Genomic DNA, 21,830 nt, shown 5'->3' on the forward strand with positions numbered 1-21,830 from the left:
GGTAATACGGATGAGCGAGCGTAACGGGCGAAAGGATGGACCTGTAGAGACGGACCGTGAGAATACAAGATCAATTAACAGCCGCTGCTATTATTATCTCGTCTCTTCTCGTCTCTTCACTTTTGCTAACAGCAAAGTCTCCAGCAGTGGCGACGAGCAGAAGATCTGATTGATATTTAAACCGACAGTCGTCTTCTCTCACGCCAAAACCCACGACATTTGTATGAACGAGCTAGCCTGTTTAGAGAAGGTCGCGCTCATCCAAAAAGCACATACATACTTACAAGGAGTCCCGCCGGTGGGAGAAACGTGAGCGACAACGAGTGGGAGCTCCCGCTGCGCTGCCGGGGGGGTCAAGGGAGGAGAAAAAAGGGCCCCGGGGGGTCTCGGTGGAGAGCCAGTTACTTCTCCCCTCCCCCCCTGACGGACGAGCCAGCCAGCCAGTCTGGTGTCGACGCAGCGAGTATATGCCAGATGCACGTCTGACACCTGCCGCTTGCAGTCTAGCACCGAGATGGCTGCGTCTATTGCCTTTTCGACTGGGCTTCATCCTCAGGCATGTCCTGGAGGCACAGATATCAGTCGCGCTGGCGCCGTCATGGCTAACTACCGTCAGCCGCATGGCCAACCTAACTACGCTGCCGGAAGAGAGTGGACAGCTCGCTCGCCCGGCACTCTGAGGTGTTGTGGGCTTCCCACTGGCTAGTTTGAGAATTAAGCCTGTAAATCCGGAGACAGACTTGCTACGGCTCTTTCGGCTGCCATCTTCCCTTACGGACGAAATCACCCTTGCAGCAGGGCCGGATAAAAGACGGCAGAGGGAAAGACAATGCAATCTTGATATGCAGAGGCAGAGTACGCCAGCATCTAACCAGGCCCTGCAGCTTTTCATGCATCCACGGAGCATATATATGTACAACAATGCCTTTGATGAGAAGGGATCCCAAACCATGGATAGATTTGACATGGCATTTCCACGCTGCTGGGAATTATCTCGGGCCCTTCTGGACGCCTTCGACTGCAGCAGCCACAAGACCGGATGTCTTGGTTAGTTAACTATGTTTTTCCTTTTTTTTCCCCTTTTTTCTGTTCTTTTTCCCGTCCTTTTTTTTTTTCTTCTCGTTCCTGCGTGCCTGTCAAAACCGAAATATGTGCCTTCGATGGAACGGTTTGGAAGCCCCAGTGGAGACACAAGATGGACAGACAGCAAAGGCTGAAAGCCATTACTTAATACAGGACGCCACGTCCACTCGCGCCAAATACTTCGCAATGCGAAAATCCATGTCCAGATGCATGAGCATGGGATAACTTGTAGACAGCAAGCATATCCTTGGAGGTGACCAAAGGCATCCTGTGACGGGCTCCGCCGGGCGGGGACTGAACGCACAAATGACAAACACCCTTAGAGGAGTTTACGCTGGCTGCTTCTCCCATACCCCCTGCACATTCTCATTTAGGTGTCCTCGAGTCCAGGGGGGTAGGGGTAACGGGGGACATCAGACCATCTCATCTGTGCGAGGGGTTGCATCAGGTTTGTTTGAGCGGCAATGTATTTGTCTCGAGATGTTCAAGAAGCAACGTTACATTCCTTCTCCCACTGTCCTGTAGCTGGAGGTTCCGCTGTAGTTTGTTAAAAGAAGATCAGTAGTTAACTACTCCGTAGCTTATCGCAAACGAATGAGAGGGAGAAGTCCTGAAAGGATCTTCTCGGGTCCTCTGAGCAAGCTAAGTTACCAGCTACCAGTAACCAACAGCCGACCCGCTGATGCGATGGCTGGCTCCTGGGAACCATCCAAGAGCAAGTAGCATCTTGGCCACGGGAGAGCCTCGCCCCCTTTTTCCCTCCCGTAAAGATATCGTACAGCCGACAAGGTCGCAGGATAGGGCTCGTACTTCTCCGTATATGCAAACATGCGATATCGCAACGAAAGCCATGTGCGCGTTGTGGAGGAAGACTGGGTCGTCGAAGCAAGACATGTATGTCGGTAACTAGTTGGCGGGATCCAATAACTATAACTATGCAAGTATCCCCTCTATATTGACCGGATTATATCGTCAAAACATTAAGTCGTTGATTCATATAATTCAACGGAGTATAGCTGTTCACTCTCTATCCTCTCGGATATAGCTGTGGATGGATGGATTCTCATTCCCACTAGCTGAAGAGCCTTATCACCATCAAGCTTATGATTAGCTGGCAGCTAAGAAGTCCGCCTCGCTGACTCGACGGCGCAACGAAGCAGTTCTCCACAGGGTGGATAAGAGCGACGGCCTGGATCCGAACAAGAGGAAGACGACGAGCGTGCTTTTTCCCGCTGTTGTTCTTGTCCATGCAAGTGTTCAAATTCCCTGCTGTGGGATGGCGATTCTGGAGCAGCGAGACGCTGTTTTAGCGAGCCGTTCATCCTTGCCTTTGATTGCCTGTCCTGTTCCCTCACCCCTGTCGTCCATCGGGCTCTGACCTTTCGATTTCTAGCGACGGACATCCCCTCCCACACTCCAAGCCCTTGACTGGCCGCCACTTCTTGGTTATCCTCTACTTCTTCGGCGTATCTTTCTTTGGCTCGCCATCCGCTGGCCAGCCACGCTCTTGGATTATTACAGGGGTCAATAATGGGGCTACCGACGGGCCAGGAACATCCTTCCCCTGCCACGGAGACGTATAATTGTGCGTAATATAAGCAATTCAGGGTCAAGGTCGATGCTCTCCGTCCTCTTTTCCCATGCGAGAACCACGTTGGGAGGTGGGATAGACGCGTTCAGAAGATCAATGCTGCTTTCCCTTAGCAATTGCCGATATATCATTGTTGTACGGAGTACTCCGGATTTATCAGAGCCTGGGGACAAGAGCACCACCCCGCCTATGAACATCAAACATGACTGCGACGGATCTTGCTCCAGAGGGCAGACGAGCTGCAGTGTCAGCCAACGCCCAACCAGAAGATTTGGAGCAAAGGAAAAAAAGTTAGACGGAGCTAGCTCTTCGTTACTACTGTTCTCCGAGTTAGTCGCTACTCCGTAGTTATAGTTTTATCCTATGGGACTTATTGGTCCCGTTCCGAAGGCTTTGTTGTTAGCTCGTCCACAGCACCAGCCCATTATTCAATTGACTAACCAGGCTTCAGATGCACCGTACGGAGTAACTCGTGGAAATCGCCTTCTTTGTTTTTCGAGGTGCCATCCAGAAGTTAGCTAGCGCAAGCTGTCTTTGCTAGCTTTCACGCCAGCCGCATCGGAGACTTCCAACTGGCGTGAGTGGCTCACGTAGTCGGTATTTCTTTTTCTCTATCACATCTGAGAGATTGTTCGGAACGTCGTCCCCTGGTTAGCTTTGCTTCGAAAGGAACCACAGCTTCCAGTTGCTGCCCTGGCTAGCGAGAGGCAAACATGCCAACTTTCCAGTTCCTGAATGCCTTCTCTTTTGACTGGTAAATCTAAATAGTTGACATCTAGATCGGCTCCACTAGTTAGTTTGCTCATATTATTAGGTCCTTTCAGCATGATTGGTTTGACCAACAAGGGGGATTTCTTGTTATGAAAACTCCAAGGTACGCATTCCCCGTTGGATTTTCCGTTTCTCTTGGGACTCGTTGGAACGTGATTCGCTTGTGTGAGCACTTCACAGGGAATATGATGGCGATTCAATCTGAATGAATCAACTAATCTCCTCCCGATGTCGGCTGGTAGATGGTGATGTGCAGGGAAGATGCATGCAGGGTGCGTCCGCAAGTATTGCCTGCGCCTTCACCATTCGTCTTTGCCTCGCAGCCTGGTTCGAAAAGGGTATATGCCACCGACCCGGGCGAGTATCGCACCCCGAGTAGAGGTTCGAGGAAACGGAGCCTCCGCTTCCCCTTGCTTCTCCTTCTTTTAACAAGAAATCATAATCAACATATCCGGTCCAAAAAGTAATAATATAATTAAGAGAAAGGAGACCTCGAACGGGGCCTCTTACATGCTAGCTTCTTGGACATTAGACGTATCCCTCGTATCAGGATGTCTGGCACTAAGGCCTTAGTCTTCCACTACACAGGTTAGCCTTTCTCCATAACTTGACGGATTTCGGATACTCCTCGGCGAGAAGCGGTTAAGGACGATCAAACGAAAAGGTCGTTATTCTCTCCATACTCCAGCCTTGGATCTCTTTTAATCTGGGAAGACGTTGGACCGGAACGATGTTGCTGCTTTTTACGGAGTGCACTGTACGGAGTACATATATAGAGAAATCCGGAGGTCCAGCAAGGGCCCTCAGTATCTGTATAGATCGGCCGCGTTACGACTGATGCTGGTCTCCTAAACGTATGCCAAGGGGAAGGATCTATAATTATAGACATCCCAGTCAAATCGACGTTTGCGCCGCCGACACGCAAACCCGTCGATGCAACTTTGGATCCGCCGTTTCGTCCCCTCGGCTCCGTTTTTCTTTCTTGTTGCTCGATCAGTTGGGCTGCTCCAAGTCTGGCTTAGGGAAATGCAGTGCCAGAGTTCCCTGCTCCCTGCCGCTCCAACCAGCGCTTGCGCCCCTCCACTCACACCACTCGTGTTGTTGCCCTTCTCGTTGACACCTTGATAATGTTGCCCCCGCTGTTCAAAAAGTCAATAGGACAGCCCTTTATTTTTTTCTTTTCACCAGAAGTGTCATTGCAGAACTTCCTCAGACTTTGTTTCTTGTAAATTATTCTTATCCACAAGTGATCGGCTTCGGGACCCGGTGAGAAGCACAGAGAGAAGGAAATGATATGTATAGACCTGCAGCCGGTTTAGTCCATCTTCCGATACTGCCAGGCAATTAATCGAAAAATCGATCTGAACATCCAATACCGAATATTTTACCTATACAGACGGAAGGCTGGTGACCGAGACTTGAACTCTTTTGAAAATCAAAAATTTGACAGAGGCGCTGTTCGCCTCGAACCTGCGCTCTGATGGCTTCGTACCACGTCACAGCCGAAGAAAATGGACCATTGGTGGTTGTATCATCGGCAATCATGATGACTTATATGATACTCTGTTATCTTGTTAGGGTCTTCATGAGATTCACGATCAATGGTCCGTTTGGGAAAGATGATTGGTCTTTGACAATTGGATCTGTAGGTGTCTTTGCAGGCTGATCTTGTCCTTCGCATATGGCTAACCAAGGCACAACCATAGCTCATAGCGGTGGTACAGACCGGTCTAAAAATATCAGAGGCATATGCCGGCCTTGGGCGACAAAGGCATCTAGTACCTTTAGAGGAAATTGAACGAATTGAAAAGGTAAGCCTGTCCGGGGAAGAAAGGTTCTGTTGCGAATTTATCAAGCTAATCGTCATAGTTGGCGTACGCTGGCGATATCTTTTACCTCGTTGTACTCGCATTTTCTCGTGTTAGCACATTTCTACTCATTGCTCGACTGACCCGACAAAAAAACCACCTCCGGGCAGCAAACCTGGGTGCTATTGGGTCGATGGTTATCAGCATAACATCGGTATTCCTTATTTGCATGCGCTGTGACCTTTCGAGGCCTTGGGACCTCATCTCGCCAGGCTGCTCTCAAATGGTACGAACTCCTTGGGTTTTAAGCTTTACCACATGTGTCTGGATTTTAATCAGAGGTTTCTCCCTAGTATTCGCGGTGGTATACCGTCGAGACCTTGGGCATCCTTGTTGAGCTTTATGCAGCATGGGTTCCTATATACCTCGTCTGGAGTCTTCAAATGCATATCAAGTCAAAGCTCGTTGTCTTGTTTGCATTCTCTTTCCGCCTTCCGTGAGTACCACAAACAAACTCCCTTTCATTCATTGTCGGGCGGCTGCTAACCATCCAATTAGAGTTCTGGTGGCAGCAGGCGCACGTTTATACTACCTTCGTCAACAGCAAATGCACGAGGACTTCCTTTTTTATGGCGCCGCTGCGTCTGTGTGTCTCGAAGTTGAGCTTCACTATGGGTTGATGGCAGCCACGATACCATGCTTGAAACCATTCGTGAAATTGTTCAACACCGGGTGGTTTGACACGAGGGCGATGCATAGCACCAGTGGGGGAGAGCAGTATGCTCTATCGAACATTCAACCCGCTGAGATCACGGTAACCACGGAGGACAAGCCCGCGAGAAGAAAGTGGAATGATCGGCGCCATGTGCGGTCGCAAGGTTCCAGCGCCCCATCTTCTGCTGGTTCTGATATAATGATTATTCGCCAGACCACTGCCTGGGATGTTACTTATGACACTAATGACCAGACAGTATAATTTCTGGCCTTTTCCTGTTTGAATTTTTTTCTCATTTCCTTAATAGGTAAACTGGTTTTCCTTGGTAATGATATGCAAGGGCGCAACGGTGGTCATGGGGCCCGTTTTTATGTCCGTGTATCGTTTTCTTTCCTTTTTCATTGCCCTTTCTATCTGTTCTTGTTTTGACCCTGGAATTTCCCCAGCTGCTCCCGTTCAACGATGCGCAAAGCTCCTGATTCCGGTTCGAATAGAAGCCAGCGGCCAATGTTGTCCAAGCGCTGAATGGGTATCAATTCTCAAAGACATTTTATCTTCTTGGGGATTGCTAAGGCGTGGATTTTGCCCAAAATTGTTATGATTTGAGTGATTGGAGCTCACTCTAGAGGTGGCTGACCTCGAGTGTCAACAATCTTGTAATATAGCTATATTTGAATACATATACCCTTTGATTTCCATTGGCTATGCCCATTCAGCACTGACCTCTCAGTTCCGCCGTAGACGTGATACTCATGGGCAATTGATGTTGATGCTCAATTCAATTGATGTTCAACTTAAGTTCCAGTCACAAATTCAATTCCCCTTTTTGAGGAGTATCACGTGACACATCCAACCTTCACCTAACCCGATTATCATTTTGACCGGAAGCATTAACGTCGGATGTTTATGCGCGAACAAGGAGGGCTTGCGCATTTAAACTGCCGTCAAGCATCACTTGCAGACGCCAAAGCTTGAATAGCGTCCCCCTTAACTCTCAATTCACTTGGACCAGCCTGATATATCCTGCCTGACTGGCTGACGTGAAATTTTTACGGAACAGTGATACAACGACGGAGAACTAGAAGAAGGCGGGTGAAAAAAAATGGTCGCTGTGCCATTAATTCGGCGTCAATTGCCTCAGGCAGCGGCATTGACTTCTTCAGCTAAACGTCTATCTCTGTCAGGCATCAGTCGATCGTGTATAGCCCTGCCCAGCTCATGTGTCCGGTCCAACTCAACCAGCTCCATCCGGTATTGCGCTCAAAAACCATATCCATACCCCCGAAACAGTCCATTCCGTCGTCGAAGCCCTTCGCGAGTGACATGTGAGAGCAGGTCATACCATCATTCTGCCTCCGACCTTTCTTCCTCGAACGCCCATTTCTCCCCGGAACAAGCCTCAATACTTTCTCTTGCTCTTGCAGATCATGTCCCTAGGCTTGGATTCACAACTGAAGCTGTTGTTCTTGCAGCGCAGGATGCCGGCTACCCAGAGGTGTCCTTACAGCTGTTTCCCCGTGGAGGGGAAATCGAACTCATCATATATTGGCTATCAACAAGACGAGCTCTCTTGAAAGAGAAAGTTCAAAATGGAGAGATATTCGATTCAGAGGGACAGAAACTAAGTGTCGACCAAAAGGTGAAGAGGCTTGTCATGGAGAGGTTGAAGATGAACAGTGGTATAATCCAGCATTGGCAAGATGTAAGCTCCTGCTATCTGTTACTACATTGCCTAGTCCTTTTAACTGATCTGTCATACTCAGGCTCTAGCAGTAATGTCGTTACCCACAAACATTTCCTCGTCACTGCATGAATTGTATGAGCTTTCTTCTGATATCCTCTATCTGGCTGGAGATCGCGCTGTAGATTCGTCGTGGTACTCAAAGCGGCTTTCTGTGTCTACGGTATATGCCACCGCTGAAATTACGATGACAGAGGACAAATCCGAAGGGTTTACTTCTACTGAGGAGTTTGTTGAAAGGCGTTTTGGAGATACTGATGCTATCACTGGAGCCGTCAGTGATGTGAAGACCTATGTAGGTTTTCTAGGCGGTAGTTTGGTCGCGGCTGGAAGAAGCCTTGGTATGAAAATATAACTGGGAGATAACATGCCTCCAAGGTGTGGTTAATCCAGCACCTCAAAAAGACAAAGTAGGGTGTAGGATAACTTGTGATGTATATGTATCAATTATTGAACACTGTCTCGTTTTAAAGCGGAGATTATTAGTTTAATGGTGATTTGGGAATTTCAATCATGGGCGTTTGATGCTCCATAACTCCTGTGCCTTCTCCTCAAGTTCTTTAAATTCTCGAATTTGTGCATCCATACCCTTTGCCCAGCTCGTAAGTTCTCGGTACGCCTTTCGGATAGCAGGTGAATCCCACCAGCTAACGCCAGCATTGCTGCCCGTTCTTCTGCTTCTGCTCTTGATGCTGCTGTTCTTATTTCGTCCGTCGGACTGTCTTGCTTTCAATATTGCTCGCGCCCCACGTTGCCTAATTCTTTCTACTAACTCAAGTGTTCTCTTATCAAAGTCGATGCCATTTTCCTCCATCTCTTTGAGCAAAGACACGATAGATGGTAAGTCATTGTAAACACGCCAACGGAAATCTATTAATTCATGGAATAGTTCCTTTGACGACCCGATAACGAACGAGGCTCGTCCGTGGGATCGGATGCTTTCAAATAATCGAATGGTGAGTGGAGACATCGGAAACTTATTTTGAAGAACTCTCAAAGCATGGAGAAGAGTAGCAGGGTATACATGTCGTACAACAGTTACAATAGGTATGTCTGGATGGACACAAATTGGTTGGGACGGGGTACTGTTATTTTTGTCGGGCAGATTGGATCGATTTCCATAAGTGCTATCACCGCTTCCGGAAACGCTTGCTGTTGAACGGGAAGACAGGACCTCATCTAAACCTGCTTGTTTCAGCATTGGAAAGATCATGTTCTCACATATTTTCCAGATCCCGAGGTCGCCTTTACCGTCCACCACAGCGTCGTCAATCTCTTTGCAAATTCTCTTCGTTTCAGTTTGCGCTACAGCGAATGCGGCAACGGAAAGATCAATGCCAGCAAATTTTGCTTCATCTGGTGATGAGGGATCGACTTTTGTGAATTGGAAATTGTGTAGTTTATCGTTCACATTTGCTTTCTCCAAGCCAGAATTAGAGAGGGTATCTAACGGCTGCTGGAGTTTCTTGCGGCTGCCCCGGCTGTTAAGTTCACTCATCGTCTTTAAAACCGAGCTAAAAATATTTGTTATTTCCCGGTTATCTTGGGATGAAGAAGTATCGTTTGCAGCTGTGTTCCCATCGTGAGGTACAGAAAAGCGACCAGTCACTCTCGAATTTCGGGGGGTCGGCGTAGAAATCGGAGCCTGAGAGTTCGCATGCCGACGTCCTGGTTACGATCGTAATTCATGTCGGCTGGAATTCGAAAACGGGCATCTCTGCTGGTTGAGTGCTGGCAGGCGAGGTTGGTTCGGCTGCGTCCGTTGAACTGGGGCTGTTAGAGTCGTTGTAAGGTAGAGAAACGGAAGATGTGTTGGTTCTCGGCACAACGAGACGAGGCCGTGGGACTTTGGCATCGTTCACTCTTCCATCTGCCCTGTAGACAGGTTGATTACCCCGTCCTGTTATTTCAACCAACTCTTTTGTCCCATCGGTCGGTAAATATCATCACCACAAGCGGTTGGAATTAAATCCAGAAGCTTCAAAAGGAAACTTTTTGCGTTTTCGATCGACGTTCTGGAATTCACGTGATCACGCGACTCTAAATTGTTTAATTGAACTTTTTCGCGTTTAGTTCAGCAAAAAGAACGACGACCTTCATGTGCCATTTGCATTTGTGCGCTGTTCGCCTTTTTGGATACGATATACTACGCTGACGGGGTGCTGCGTCCTCCAGGAATAAGCATGGCTCCTGTAAAATCCGAGCCGACTACGGAAATGTCCGACTTCGAAAAGCAGCGCTTAGCCAACATTGCAGAGCGCGATGCACTTTTGAAGAAGATCAGTCTAGAAGCACAATCCGCTGGTCTTCTATCAAAGACGCCGGCGCCAAAGGCCGAACAATCACATAAGAAAAAAGCAGCTCCAAAGAGAGCCAAACGTGAGAAAGATGCAGCGCCCGTTCCCCGCCGATCCTCTGCCCGTCTCGCGGGTATAACACCAGATAGCGAGATTGCGAAGCGGAAGGCCGAAGAAGCCTATGAGGCAGAGAAATTACAAATGGAAGCGAAGAGAAGACGAGTAGCTGGGGATTTGCGGATGGATGAAATCGGAGTTAAAGGGAAATGGGAGGCTCTCTCTCTGGATTCGCTTGCTACTAGCGGACCAGCAAAGTATGAGAGAACCTTTGGTGACGAGGACATCAAGAAAACTACCAACAAAGACCTGAAGGTTATGAGGGAAAAGATGAGTGGGCTAAATCTTTGGGATGCCTGGGAGCCTAACAGTGTGTCATCTCCCAGTTGCTCTTCTCAGATAGATTTTGTATCAACGCTAACGCTTGTCTTCAAGGGATCAGAATCACTTCGGAACGAATATACACAATGCTATTTCATCCAACTGAGTCTAAACCCTTAATATTTGCAGGGGATAAAGTTGGGAATTTGGGTATTCTCGATGCTTCACAGGATGGACCGGGGGATGACGAGGAAGAAGATCCAGTAATCACAACGATTAAACCTCATAGTCGGCCAATAGCCGCTATGCACATACATTCTTCCACTCCATCCAAGCTTTACACCGCCAGTTATGATACCTCAATCCGGCAACTGGATTTGGAAAAGTCCGTGGCCACCGAGGCTTATGTCGCTGATGATTCCGGCCTGTCTGGCGTTGATATGTCACCTGAGGATGCCCATACTCTCTACTTCTCAACATTAAATGGGGTTGTTGGCCGTTATGATACCCGAAATAACGCGACTAAACGGGATGGTTCCACCAACGACGATAAAAGCTACAGTGCGGACGAATGGCAGCTAACTGACAACAAGATTGGTGGCTTTTCTGTCTGTCCCACTAAGCCCCAGTACATTGCAACAGCCTCTTTAGACCGAACTATGAAAGTTTGGGATCTTAGATTTCTATCTAAGAAAACTCCTAGGGCTGTCGCGGAACACATAAGTCCACTCTCGGTTTCTCACGCGGCGTTTAACAGTGTGGGCCAGATAGCAACCTCATCCTATGACAATACTCTCAAACTCTACAATTTTGGAACCTTCGACCTAAAGTCTCGAAAATCCACTGAAACTTTAACAATCGAACCTGATGCCATGATTGACCATAATTGTCAGACTGGGAGATGGGTCACGATGTAAGTTTTGCTACCTTTTAACTCTCCCTTTGCCCTACTTTGTTGTAAGTCTAACAACAGCCTAGCCTCCGACCACAATGGCAAGCTGCGCCACAATCATCCGTTCAACGTTTCTGTATAGCTAATATGAACCGTTTTGTCGATATTTATACTGCCAAGGGTGAACAGTTGGCTCAACTAGGAGGTGAGGGCATTACCGCTGTTCCGGCTGTTTCCGTCTTCCATCCCACTAAAGATTGGGTGGTAGGGGGTACGGGGAGTGGGAAAGTATGCCTATGGATGTGATACAGCAAATTTCCTATATTACAATCTACATTGACATTTAGACACGCAGCCTTAGGATTATGTATGACTCCTGCAATTGAAATTTCTACACGGGAAAAAACAGCTTATTAGTTGAAGTGATAATCATAGTAATTAATTATATTTGGCACCATTTGGATGTCTTATGATGTTTGCACACAAGAAGACATTTTATATTGTAGTCAAAATCTGTTGTCTATCAAAATGCACAAATGCTTCTATTCTAGATTGCGCGCCAATAAACAATTCTAAATACATAACATCAGCCGTCATACGTGTATTCAAATACCTTTAATGACAAAACTCTTCCTGCTTCCGACTGCCGAAAAGTCCGTTGACTGGAGTAGAGGACTATTAGCAGAATTCGAGGCTCAATGCTTCCATAGCAGAGGTGTTATCCCCATAAATTCATTCAATATGTAAGAGTAACGTCAGTGGCTCAAAAGCGAGGAAATAAACTCAGGGTAACATTTTTTGCCGTTTTGTAGATTCAATGTCTGATTTGCATGACGATATCACAACTGCAATGTCACTACATCGCTTAGTATTGAGTAGAGTTGTTGAGTTTCTGGGAGTTGAGGGGGGTTGGCTCTTCGGCTCTTCTGACATGGTTGTAGTATTTGCGGCTAAAATTTGAGCAGACCGTCCATATTGATTGCGGATGCATGCCTCTCTGACTACAAGACCAAGCGCAAGGGCAACCTGTCTTGCTACGCTATTCCCGACGATTTTCCATTGTTGAACAGGGCTGCCGATAAGAACTTCGTTGTCCGGATACCCCTGGGCACGCCTCACTTCTTGAACTGTCACCAAGCGATCTTCCTGCCAATGGAGCCAACGGCCCGTGAATATACAGAAGGGGCAGACACCAGTTGTAACTGCGGGGAATGGCTTCTCAGGATAGATTCGGGACCAGGCTTTAGAGGTAGCAGCTTTCATCCGTGCAGAGTGTTCCAGAGGGTCGACCCAACCCCTTGCTATAGCTCCAACCAACCCTTGCCCCTTAGGATACTTCGGGATGTTCTGGATCAATGCTTGTTTCTCCTCGGATTCGACTCGGGAAGAGCGGTGATCCGGCCAGGGTATGGACATTATCCGTGCAGTATCAATGGGAGGCAGGTCTTGGGTGGCGGAGCGAGCAGATACAAACTCGAAAACAGGAGTGTCCCAGCGCCTTTCACCAAAAGTTGAGCCATTAGGATTGTCACCAAGAGCACGAGATTTAGTTCCTGGGGGGTGTGAATGGGTCAAAGCAGGATGCTCTAGGATATGAAGGCCCGGAGCTGTGATAGCAATGAAAAGTCTAGATCTGCTCTGGGGCGCACCGAAGCTCCATGCATCTAAGTTAAAAACGCGAGTTTGATATCCCATGCCAACGAAGGTACACAAAAGCTGAGAAAGGGGGTTTTGTTCATGGGTCCTGCTAGCCATGCCAGCCACATTTTCAAGTATCGCGTATTGAGGCCGGTAGAGGTCGATATAGCTTGCCACAGACGCAATCATCGATGAATTACGCATTGACACCTCATTATCTTTATGGGCATTAGCACTAGAGTAACCCTGGCAGGGGCTGCCTGCAGATATAAAATGAGCATCTCCTATTCTAGCAACGTATATGTTCTCCTTTCCCGTAATAGCCTGGAAAAGATAATCGTTGACAGAACCGCAAAAGAGCTTTAGCCCATTGCCGTCAGGGTGATTAGCCCTATAAGTAAGCATCTGGTGAAGGCCCCATTCCACTGCCCACTTACTTTCGATGGCACCTCCTTCTTCAAGCCCTCGATCAAATGTCCCTCCGCCGCTAAAGAGATTGAGGGCATTTAACTTATGCAAAGAAGAAGAAGCTGAGGGGTCGAACCCTTGTTTAAAACTTGGACGGGAATTCATAGGCTCCAAGTTCTCCCCATTCTTTGCATAAGTGATGTAGAATGCATCTCCAGTCCCGTCCCTATTATAAGGACATGGGATATTTGGCAGTTGAACGGGTTTGAAGACACGAATATGGCAATGCCTTTTAATACGGCTTATTGGGACGGTCCGGAAGTCATCACAGAGAACCAGTTCATTAGGACGGCAGTTTTTTTCCCCAAGCTCCCGGCGGTATTGGAAAACTCGCAGAGTAGCTTCGTCGGGTCCTATATTAATAATCTCAGCAGGCTTGAGTAGGTTGGCGAACTGTGCCAGCACAGTGTCACCAGCTTTGAATGTTTGAGTGGGCGTCTTGGGTATCCCACATTGACAGTTGAAGTCACCCTCAATTAATGTTCTAAAGGTTTCATCTTTCGTCTGATAAGTCTGTCGTACAAAAAGGGTTGAATAATCACGATCTTCATTGAAGGAGAAAAATTCAACTGCAACCTTTTTGACTACGTCCTGAATCAGTGTTTTTCCTTCATGACAGTTGCAGTGATCACTCAAAAATAGTTCATTGCTGTGCGGGTATGTCATGCTGGCACAAACAGTATCACTCGGACGATACAGCCAAATCAACCGAAGATCGCGACGCTTATTGGGACCGAACCCCTGAACAAGAGCATACCAGTACTCTTCCTTGCCTTTCCAGATGGATTCATCATCCTTTCGTAACGCAACAACATCCCCAACAGATATATCACCAGTAGCACTGGTTTTTCTTTTCGTCTCAAGAAACGCACTCTGTCGCCTCACCATCTCCTTGTGTTGAGCTTTAACTTCGGGAGCCAATTCAACTTTCTGCAGGTGAGAGGACCATGGCATTTCCTTAAAACATTCGTATACAAAGGGAGTGACGACGGTGTTTTCCATTACCGTAGGCTGCTGTGTAATAATCGGTGTTTTTGAAAGTCCCAGTTCATCCCAGAGTGTATGGCGGCAGTAAGAGGACAAATTAAGGGTAAAAGCCTGTCCTCGTAGGAACTTGCCATGTGCATTCACAGCATGTCGAAAGTCGCGGGAGCCATATTTTTCTAGCCAGGCAATAAACTCCGCATTCTCACCATGGCAGGTAAGTAGCCAGTCGTGAAAATCCTCCTTGAAGTGGTTCAGGGTGACGACCCTCTCTTCATCCGCATGGAGATAGTCGACGAAATGCTTAGCTAGATCAGCTAACCAGCTAAAGAAATGGTGATATGGTTCGTAAGCTACTGAAGGTTTCCCCAACCGGTACCATATGTCCTTCTTCTGACAGTGTTTGGATTGTATCCAGATATGCTCTCCCACAGTATGCTGGTCCGGGTCCTCATAGCCTCCTAGAGAAACTATACTGAACGCAATCTGCTGGAGGTAGAAAGGGCCAACTTCAGTATCGGCCTCTCCCTCGGGCCTGATTATACCGTCAAAGAAGAATATCGAGCCGCCCTCTGTATTCGCAACATCATTAAGCGGCACCATACCAGTCCGTCGCCCGTTCCCACCTATGCGATTGTAAATCGTATAATCGTCTAGTACAAAGCTGACGAATCGAGAGCCGCCATATTCTTCCTGGGCACAATTGTCCTGGATGAATAGGGTATTCACAGCATTCCATTCCTTGGATATAGGGTATGGAGGTCGATATCCTTCATATGCCGATGCCGGGCTAGGTAGCGGTGGGCAAACGACGCTCAGTAACTCGTTATGCTGTTTTTTGTCCCCGGCTTCCTTCAACCCAGAGAGATCCTTGTCCACGGATGATTCCTCGGTTGGTAGATCCTTTCCGGAGAATATAGACGGAAGATTCGGGGTTGATGGCGAGCTCATACTTGCGGTACCCGGGGTTCGTACAGTGGACAGATCCGAACGCAGCGCCAGCTACTTCATATTCGCCTCTATGGTGTTGCTCTCTGAGTGTATTTGACAATGTCTATATGTAGGTATAGTTAGTACAATTGGGGTATATGGCTCAATTGCTTTTGTGGAGAGAGAGAAATATACTTATGCAGGGCGAATATAGCAAATGGCATAGAGTATGGAGTGGTGTAAATGCTAGTTGCACCTATTTCCACTTTGGGGTATGTTTGATTGCAATGTCAAATGTGCAAAAAAGACAGTGAAAGAGGCATTGGTAGTAGATAGTCGATCAATTGCAATGCAGTTCGCTTATAAAAGAGACCAACCAGGCCGTCAGTCGTATATCCTGCTATTCTTCTGCCTTTTTGTCTATTATTTCTTCTTGTTCGACATTTTCTCTTCGTCGCGTCGCGTCGAAGGGAGTTGGTCACGTGCCATAAAAACTTCCTTAGGCCGTTGAACACTACGCAAGTTGGAAGAGTAAAAAGGGGCTGCAGAGAAAACTGGGAGAAAGACATACTACTTTCAAGCTAAATGGTCACGAGTTGACTTCATAATATACTACGTTCACGTTCATAAGGCGGTACTAGCATACAGCGCAAATAGGACAGGCAGGACAAGCGTAGCTGCTTCTAGCATGGACAAAAGGGGGTAGTCGTAAATCTATCTGCGTAATTGACAGGGGAGGTAGGCAGTAGGGAGGTAGGTAGGATGGGCCGGTAGATAGAACAGGACGAGAAAAGGGCAAAAAAAGATAAAGACACAAGAAACGAGTAAACCACCTGGCTTGAAAGGCTTTTCCCCCCCTGAGAAGCAAAAAGAGAAAAGAAGGAAGAGGAAGGATTAATCTTACATACATGGGTTAGTCAAGTACCTAGTCAGTCAGTCAGTCAGTCAGTAGACGATGGGACGGACGAAAGGAAAAGGAAGATGTGAGAAACATATAGAAGAGTAAATTTGAGAAATTCGTCAGATGATGTTGATTTGAGTCGTCAAGTAAAGGCCTGCCTCCTTTCCCCTAGTTTCCCTCAACCCATTAGGTATATCCAACACCATGAGAAATGCACCGCGTTATTTCAAAAATCCCCCCAAGTACCACCACACCACACTTTCACCAGACCACATCACATCACATTCACAATTCACACCCTCGCCTAGCCTCGCCTCGCCTGACCCGGTCCTGACGTATGCCATACCATGCCGTGCCATGCTTGGGTATGAGGACATGGAACCCCAAAATCATGCAACTCCAATCCTGAGTTGTGGAGGATATCTCTCGCAATATCAAGCAAGGAGAAATGCGTTATGACGGGACGGAACATGTTAGTAAAAGATAGAGGAAGTGGGGAAAAAGTGGTGTGGAGGAAGAAAAAGAAGGGGAAAAGGAGACATGTAGATCAGATAGATAGATAGATAAAGCGGTAGAAGGACGTACGGGAGGTCTCCGTTTGTCATGACCCAAACCCAAATGCAGGAATAAGAATAGGGAAAAAAAAAGTAGAAGAGAAGATATAAAAATGGACGGTAAACAGAGAACAGTGCAGATGTAGACAAGAACAAGAGCAGAACACAAGCGAAAGCGCTGGGAGTTTGCAAGTGGAAACATGGCGAATAATCAAAATGGGGGAGGATGGGGAATAGGGATATTTCAATGGGGATGGGAACTATATAGTAAGATAGTCGGGAGGTGTAATGGGTAAAAAAACAAGAGTGAATGAAATCTTTCGTATTTTTCCAGTCATCACGATTCATTCAAAACAAAAAATACAAATAAAAAGATAAAAAGATAAAAAAATAAAAAATGAAGATGAAAACAAAGTTAGAAAGATGTCAAGCCAGGAATGATTGCTTGTTTAGCCGCGTATTGCAGCTTACTTCGTGCGTGGTATCATATATATTCGTTTCGCGGGCCCACGTCCTGCGGCTGGTGCGCTGCACCATGAGAATTCGACGATTCTTTCTCCTTCCCCTTGCGTCTGGTCCGGTCGACAAATTCGAAAAGCCGGTATTTGCCTGAATCACGGGACATGCCTGACTGTCGATTCTTACCAGTCGGTGTCTCAGATTGCGTTAGGGAGACGGTGGAAGGGTTCTGGAGGCTCTCGGTACTCTTGCGCGAGTCGGCGTAGTATTTTGGTTGGGTGAACATTGGACGGCCTGGATGTTCCCATGGAGCAGAAGTGGCGCTGGAAGGGGTATCATCGTCATCGCTGACACTGGCCTCGGTGGACTTGAGGTACGGTGTGCGTGGGAAGTAACCGATTGAATTCCGGTTATTGCCTGCCGTTGTAGAACTGACGCTTGTCACAGCCGATTCTCTACCGGGCGTGTTGGCTTTGCTCGAGCTTTCTTCGTAAAAAGTAGCCGATTTCTCGACTTGCTCGGCAATCTCCTCCCACTTCACCTCGAGGTCACCACTGGGCTGCTCAGCTTGTTCAGCCTTGTTGAGTGACTCCTTCGTTCGCTTCTCCAGATCGATGCAGAGTTGGTGGAATTTGAGAATGTTCACATCCATATCAGGGACTTCAGTGAGACCCCTTGGTGCAGCCTGTAGCCACACGCGAGCCAAACAAGCAAAGCTTCTAGCATTGTCAATGAGGAACGGTAAGCTAGGGAATCCTTCCCGGGAGGTTGGTGGTAGACGACCGAGAATTTGGATGGGAGTTGCGAAAGATGGGTTGACTATTTGAGGTGGGCGTTCGGCGGGAATGGCGCAAATGGCATCAATGAAGTCCTTGAATTCGTTGCGGTGGGACATGAGAAATTTGTTCATGGGCTCCATGAATGGCTCCTTGTTGCCGAACGTAGTTAGATTCGCAAGTCCCTGGAGACCCTTTGCGACTAATGTCAAAGTCCGTTGGGCACGATTTCGTGGATGTTCTATCAACAACGTTGTTAGCCACCGGGTCTTAACCTATCACTCATATGACCAAGGGTGAATGAACATACCTTTTAAGAGACCAAAGAGCTTCGGGTTCAGAATGGCAGGACAGAAGAACCGTAGAAACAAGAATCCAGACACACTACTGTACGTGACAGACCGTAGGAAGTCCCCGTACCGGTCTTCAGCGCAAGCTCTGATGTGTCTGAAGATATACCTCAACTCTGGCGGACATCTCGCGGCGGAACCAGCAATTGACTGCCACATATTACTTGTGAGGATGATCAGATTGCGCCAATTCCGCTCGAGGTCTTCCTGTCTGCTGACGCGGTTCGGGTCGATTTCGCAATCGGGATCACTTTCGTCGATGTCTCGTATACTTGAGCCGATTGTTTCCTCGAGATATTCTTTGCCCAGACGACGCATGTGCATGTCCAGCGATTTTGTAAGCAGGGAGTTCCCGCGGAACAACAGGTTTGCTTCGACGGTTGCAGAGCGGCCTAGGTCTCGCACGAGGACTTCTCGTTCCTGACCGGACTCGTATGAGTCGTTTGAGTGGATGCGGCTGGTATAGCGGAGGCGACTGGCGGAAGTCTCGCGGTGAAGGCCGTCGATTTCATCTTCGACGAGCGCAGTTACCCATTCACTTGCCTGACCAGACACTTGGAAGATGTCGAGGAATATCTCGGAGAGCTGGCGGAGCTCCTGGGGTGCGAGCTCGGCCAGGTGAACTGTGAGACCGTTAGGGAACGAATGGAGAAGCTCAGACATGACTTGGTATTCTTGAGACATCAGAACAACGGTTTCGTCGAGTTGGACGCGCATCAGCATTTCGCCGACTGGTTGGTCGTTCTCATCGAGGATTTGCCACCACTTCTCGGATCCGTTGCCGGCATCGAGACTGTCCAGGGGCAAGTCTATTCTGCCGAATGTGGTATCTTGAGAGGCCACCTCTAGTTCACCTAGCGTCGCCAACGAGTCGTGCTCACGGTCACCTTCATTGGGCGTGTAGGTACCTCGAGAGACGAGGGTCCAGTCTTTCTGCACGGGGTTGAGACATTTCACTAGAACGGTGGCACTAGACAAGACAGGGGGCAGGTCATGGAAGGTGAAGTCTTCTCGCCAGAACGGAGCGGAGGTACTGCTCTTCACGGCGGTCTTGCCTCTGACTTCACCGTCTAGCAGGACTTCGGCGTAGTAGTCACCGGAGGACTGCGAACCTTGTTGTTTGGATGACTTCTTGTTCTTTTCCGGTAGTTCTGCCTTTGACTGGGGGAATATCTTTGCTTCAATGACACGGACGTTGAGAAGGCGTTCGATTCGGAACATGTCTGTCGTGGTGGTGGGGACTTGTTGGGAGATGGCCAAGGGGTGAGATCGGCCGGAGTCATCTGTCGAGGCGGTCGTGGTAGGAGGTTGTTCGGGTCCGTAGAGTTCGGGGATTGTAAAGGCTCGGAGTAGGACGAACCATACCTCGAACAGGACACGGCTTTCCATGGAGAGGTAGACAGGTCTGGTGAGGTGGTCGCTCCCGGCATGAACGGCATACTGAGGGTATATAGCTATGCAAAACTCGTCTTGCAGGACGGAGGCGTCTAGCTTTTGGATGGCACATCGGGAGAGTTGAGAGAGTTGTATGAAGGATACAAGATTTGTGCCGGCCTCAGTTACGATCTTCATGTGGCCGTTTTCTTGTAGTGTGCAGTTGACCTTCCTCCAATAATGCGACAGAGCCCGTTGTTGCTTGAAGGTTGATATCCTCCGGGGTGTTGGTGGCGGACATACACCGGAAGCACTTTGTCTATCCCACAGTAGCATCTTGCCTACTTTGATAATGGTGGCTTCCTTTTGTAGAGTACTCTCTGAGTTTCTCCGGCGATCTGCGAGGCGCCGTTCAGTTATGGCGACTGACTGGGGCTTAGTCATTTTATTCTGTACGCCCTTTGGGCGGATGGGTTGCCAGCACAGGAGGGCAGCAAGCCAGGAGTCACAGGTCTCCTTGACGTGAGGACGGAGGTGTACGCTGAGGGTAGAGGAGTATGTTGAGACGCTCAGGTACGGGCTTTGGAGTTCGGTAGAGTAGAGGGTGCGGACACGGCAGCCGCGGAGGTCCGGGATGAGGGTCTTTGCCTGATTTGCTTCACCTTTTGCCTGGTAGATGAGGCTGCCTGCGGCAACGTTGATGGCACAGTAGCCCGAAGTCCAGGACGAAGACCCAGATATGCGGAAGGAGAGGATGCCATGCATTCTGCCACAGGTGGACTTCATGAGGTCCAGTATCTTGGTAGAGTCCTGGTTCAAGACTTGAGATACATATGGTCCCGGACTGGAAGCGTTTGAAGGAGGAAGGCCGGAAGAGAGAGTCGAGTGCGACTTGACGAAGCGAGGCCGCGGTCCGGGAGACTGGATGATGGAGGGAAACCCGATGGAGGCGGCAATGGGATCGTCCTGGAGTGGCGGTCGGGGACTCTGGGGTGAGCCTGCAGCCATGTTGGCCGAAGCAGTGGTGGTTAGAGAGCCGAGTCTCATCCGAGTGCGTCCCAAGAAGGTGTTGGCTGGCAGGTCGCCTCTCTGGTCCTCCATGGTGGTCGTCTTTGACCTGGCTCTCAAGCTTCGAGGATCTGGCAGCGGTATGTCGTCATCATTGAGCCTGTTGGCGGCGTTGCTGCTGCTATTACTGCTGGTGGTGTTGTTGTTGCTGTTATTATTATTGTTGTTGTTGATGTTGTTAACGTTGCTGCTGCTGCTGTTGTTGTGGTGATGGGAGTGGTGATTGATGTTGGTGGTGCTGGCATTGGCACTGTTGCAGTTGCTGTTGCTGCTGCCATGTCCAGCATGAAAAGGACTGAACTCACGCCGCCGGTCACGCGGTTTTGCGCGAAGGCCGGATCTGGGCGAGGCTGTTGCGCTGGCCACGAAGTGTTCGGCATCTGAAGCTGGCGAGTGATTCTGCGTATCGGAGAGCGACTCCTGAGGGCTGACGGGCCGGATGGAGGTATCCCTGAAGCTGTCTGGGTAAACCATCCCGTGGCGGTCCTTGGAAGAAGATTTTTTGCTAGGGCGGCGTTCAATGGGTCTCGAATACACGTCCAGGTCGTCCCTCTGAAAGCCGTTCTGGCGCTCAGAGTCCATAATCCCTATTCGGTTATCTGAAAGCCGGCTCTACCGCCACTATCCGCATATCAAGGACGAGAGGATGTTGGCTATTCATCAGTGACAGGCCGGGCCACTCTGGTAAGGGTGGGATGGGGGTACGGATTGGGGCACAACAACCAGAATGTCGGTATGCTGGGTAAGATCGAGAGGGTTGATTAGCGGCGTCGCAAAAAGAGCCCTTTTTTTCTGATGCAAAAAAGAGAAGGAGTATCGGGCCGCCTCGTAGCGTAGAAAGAAAGGAAGACGAAGAGTATTATTTGCAGCACGGAGTAGTAGCGGAGTAATGAGTAGTAATAGGGGGCAGAATCGAGAGAAATGAAGAAGCCTGAGAGGGAGGAGATGACGAGCAAAGAGAGCGCCGTCCCTTTAGGGTCAGTCCGACGAAACAGCGAAGGAGGGAAAAAAGAGCGTTCCCACCGCCCAAAGAAAAAAAGAAAGAAAAAAAA

General features: G+C 48.6%; 5 protein-coding genes across 5 annotated transcripts; 2 read left to right on the plus strand and 3 right to left on the minus strand.

The window, feature by feature from the left end:
- Window positions 1-7,070: 7,070 nt before the first annotated feature.
- Window positions 7,071-8,064, plus strand: TRV_06137 (uncharacterized protein; the record flags this gene model as incomplete). Its single annotated transcript, XM_003019803.1, has 2 exons — window positions 7,071-7,670; window positions 7,732-8,064. 2 exons carry the CDS (start codon window positions 7,071-7,073, stop codon window positions 8,062-8,064), a joined length of 933 nt encoding a protein of 310 aa, XP_003019849.1.
- A 156-nt stretch (window positions 8,065-8,220) lies between these two features.
- Window positions 8,221-9,207, minus strand: TRV_06138 (uncharacterized protein; the record flags this gene model as incomplete). Its single annotated transcript, XM_003019804.1, has 1 exon — window positions 8,221-9,207. The coding sequence occupies one exon, from the start codon at window positions 9,205-9,207 to the stop codon at window positions 8,221-8,223; it is 987 nt and encodes a 328-aa protein (XP_003019850.1).
- Window positions 9,208-9,892: 685 nt separating this feature from the next.
- TRV_06139 (uncharacterized protein) lies at window positions 9,893-11,301 on the plus strand (the record flags this gene model as incomplete). The annotated part of the gene is made up of 2 exons (XM_003019805.1): window positions 9,893-10,433; window positions 10,574-11,301. 2 exons carry the CDS (start codon window positions 9,893-9,895, stop codon window positions 11,299-11,301), a joined length of 1,269 nt encoding a protein of 422 aa, XP_003019851.1.
- A 758-nt stretch (window positions 11,302-12,059) lies between these two features.
- Window positions 12,060-15,317, minus strand: TRV_06140 (uncharacterized protein; the record flags this gene model as incomplete). The annotated part of the gene is made up of 1 exon (XM_003019806.1): window positions 12,060-15,317. One exon carries the CDS (start codon window positions 15,315-15,317, stop codon window positions 12,060-12,062), a length of 3,258 nt encoding a protein of 1,085 aa, XP_003019852.1.
- Window positions 15,318-17,235: 1,918 nt separating this feature from the next.
- TRV_06141 (uncharacterized protein) lies at window positions 17,236-21,330 on the minus strand (the record flags this gene model as incomplete). Its single annotated transcript, XM_003019807.1, has 2 exons — window positions 17,236-18,188; window positions 18,297-21,330. Coding segments are annotated over 2 exons (3,987 nt in total), but the record flags the coding sequence as incomplete, so codon positions are not given.
- Window positions 21,331-21,830: the final 500 nt, after the last annotated feature.

This window comes from Trichophyton verrucosum (assembly GCF_000151505.1).
Source record: "Trichophyton verrucosum HKI 0517 chromosome Unknown contig00670_1.f1.exp, whole genome shotgun sequence".
NCBI lineage: Eukaryota > Fungi > Ascomycota > Eurotiomycetes > Onygenales > Arthrodermataceae > Trichophyton > Trichophyton verrucosum.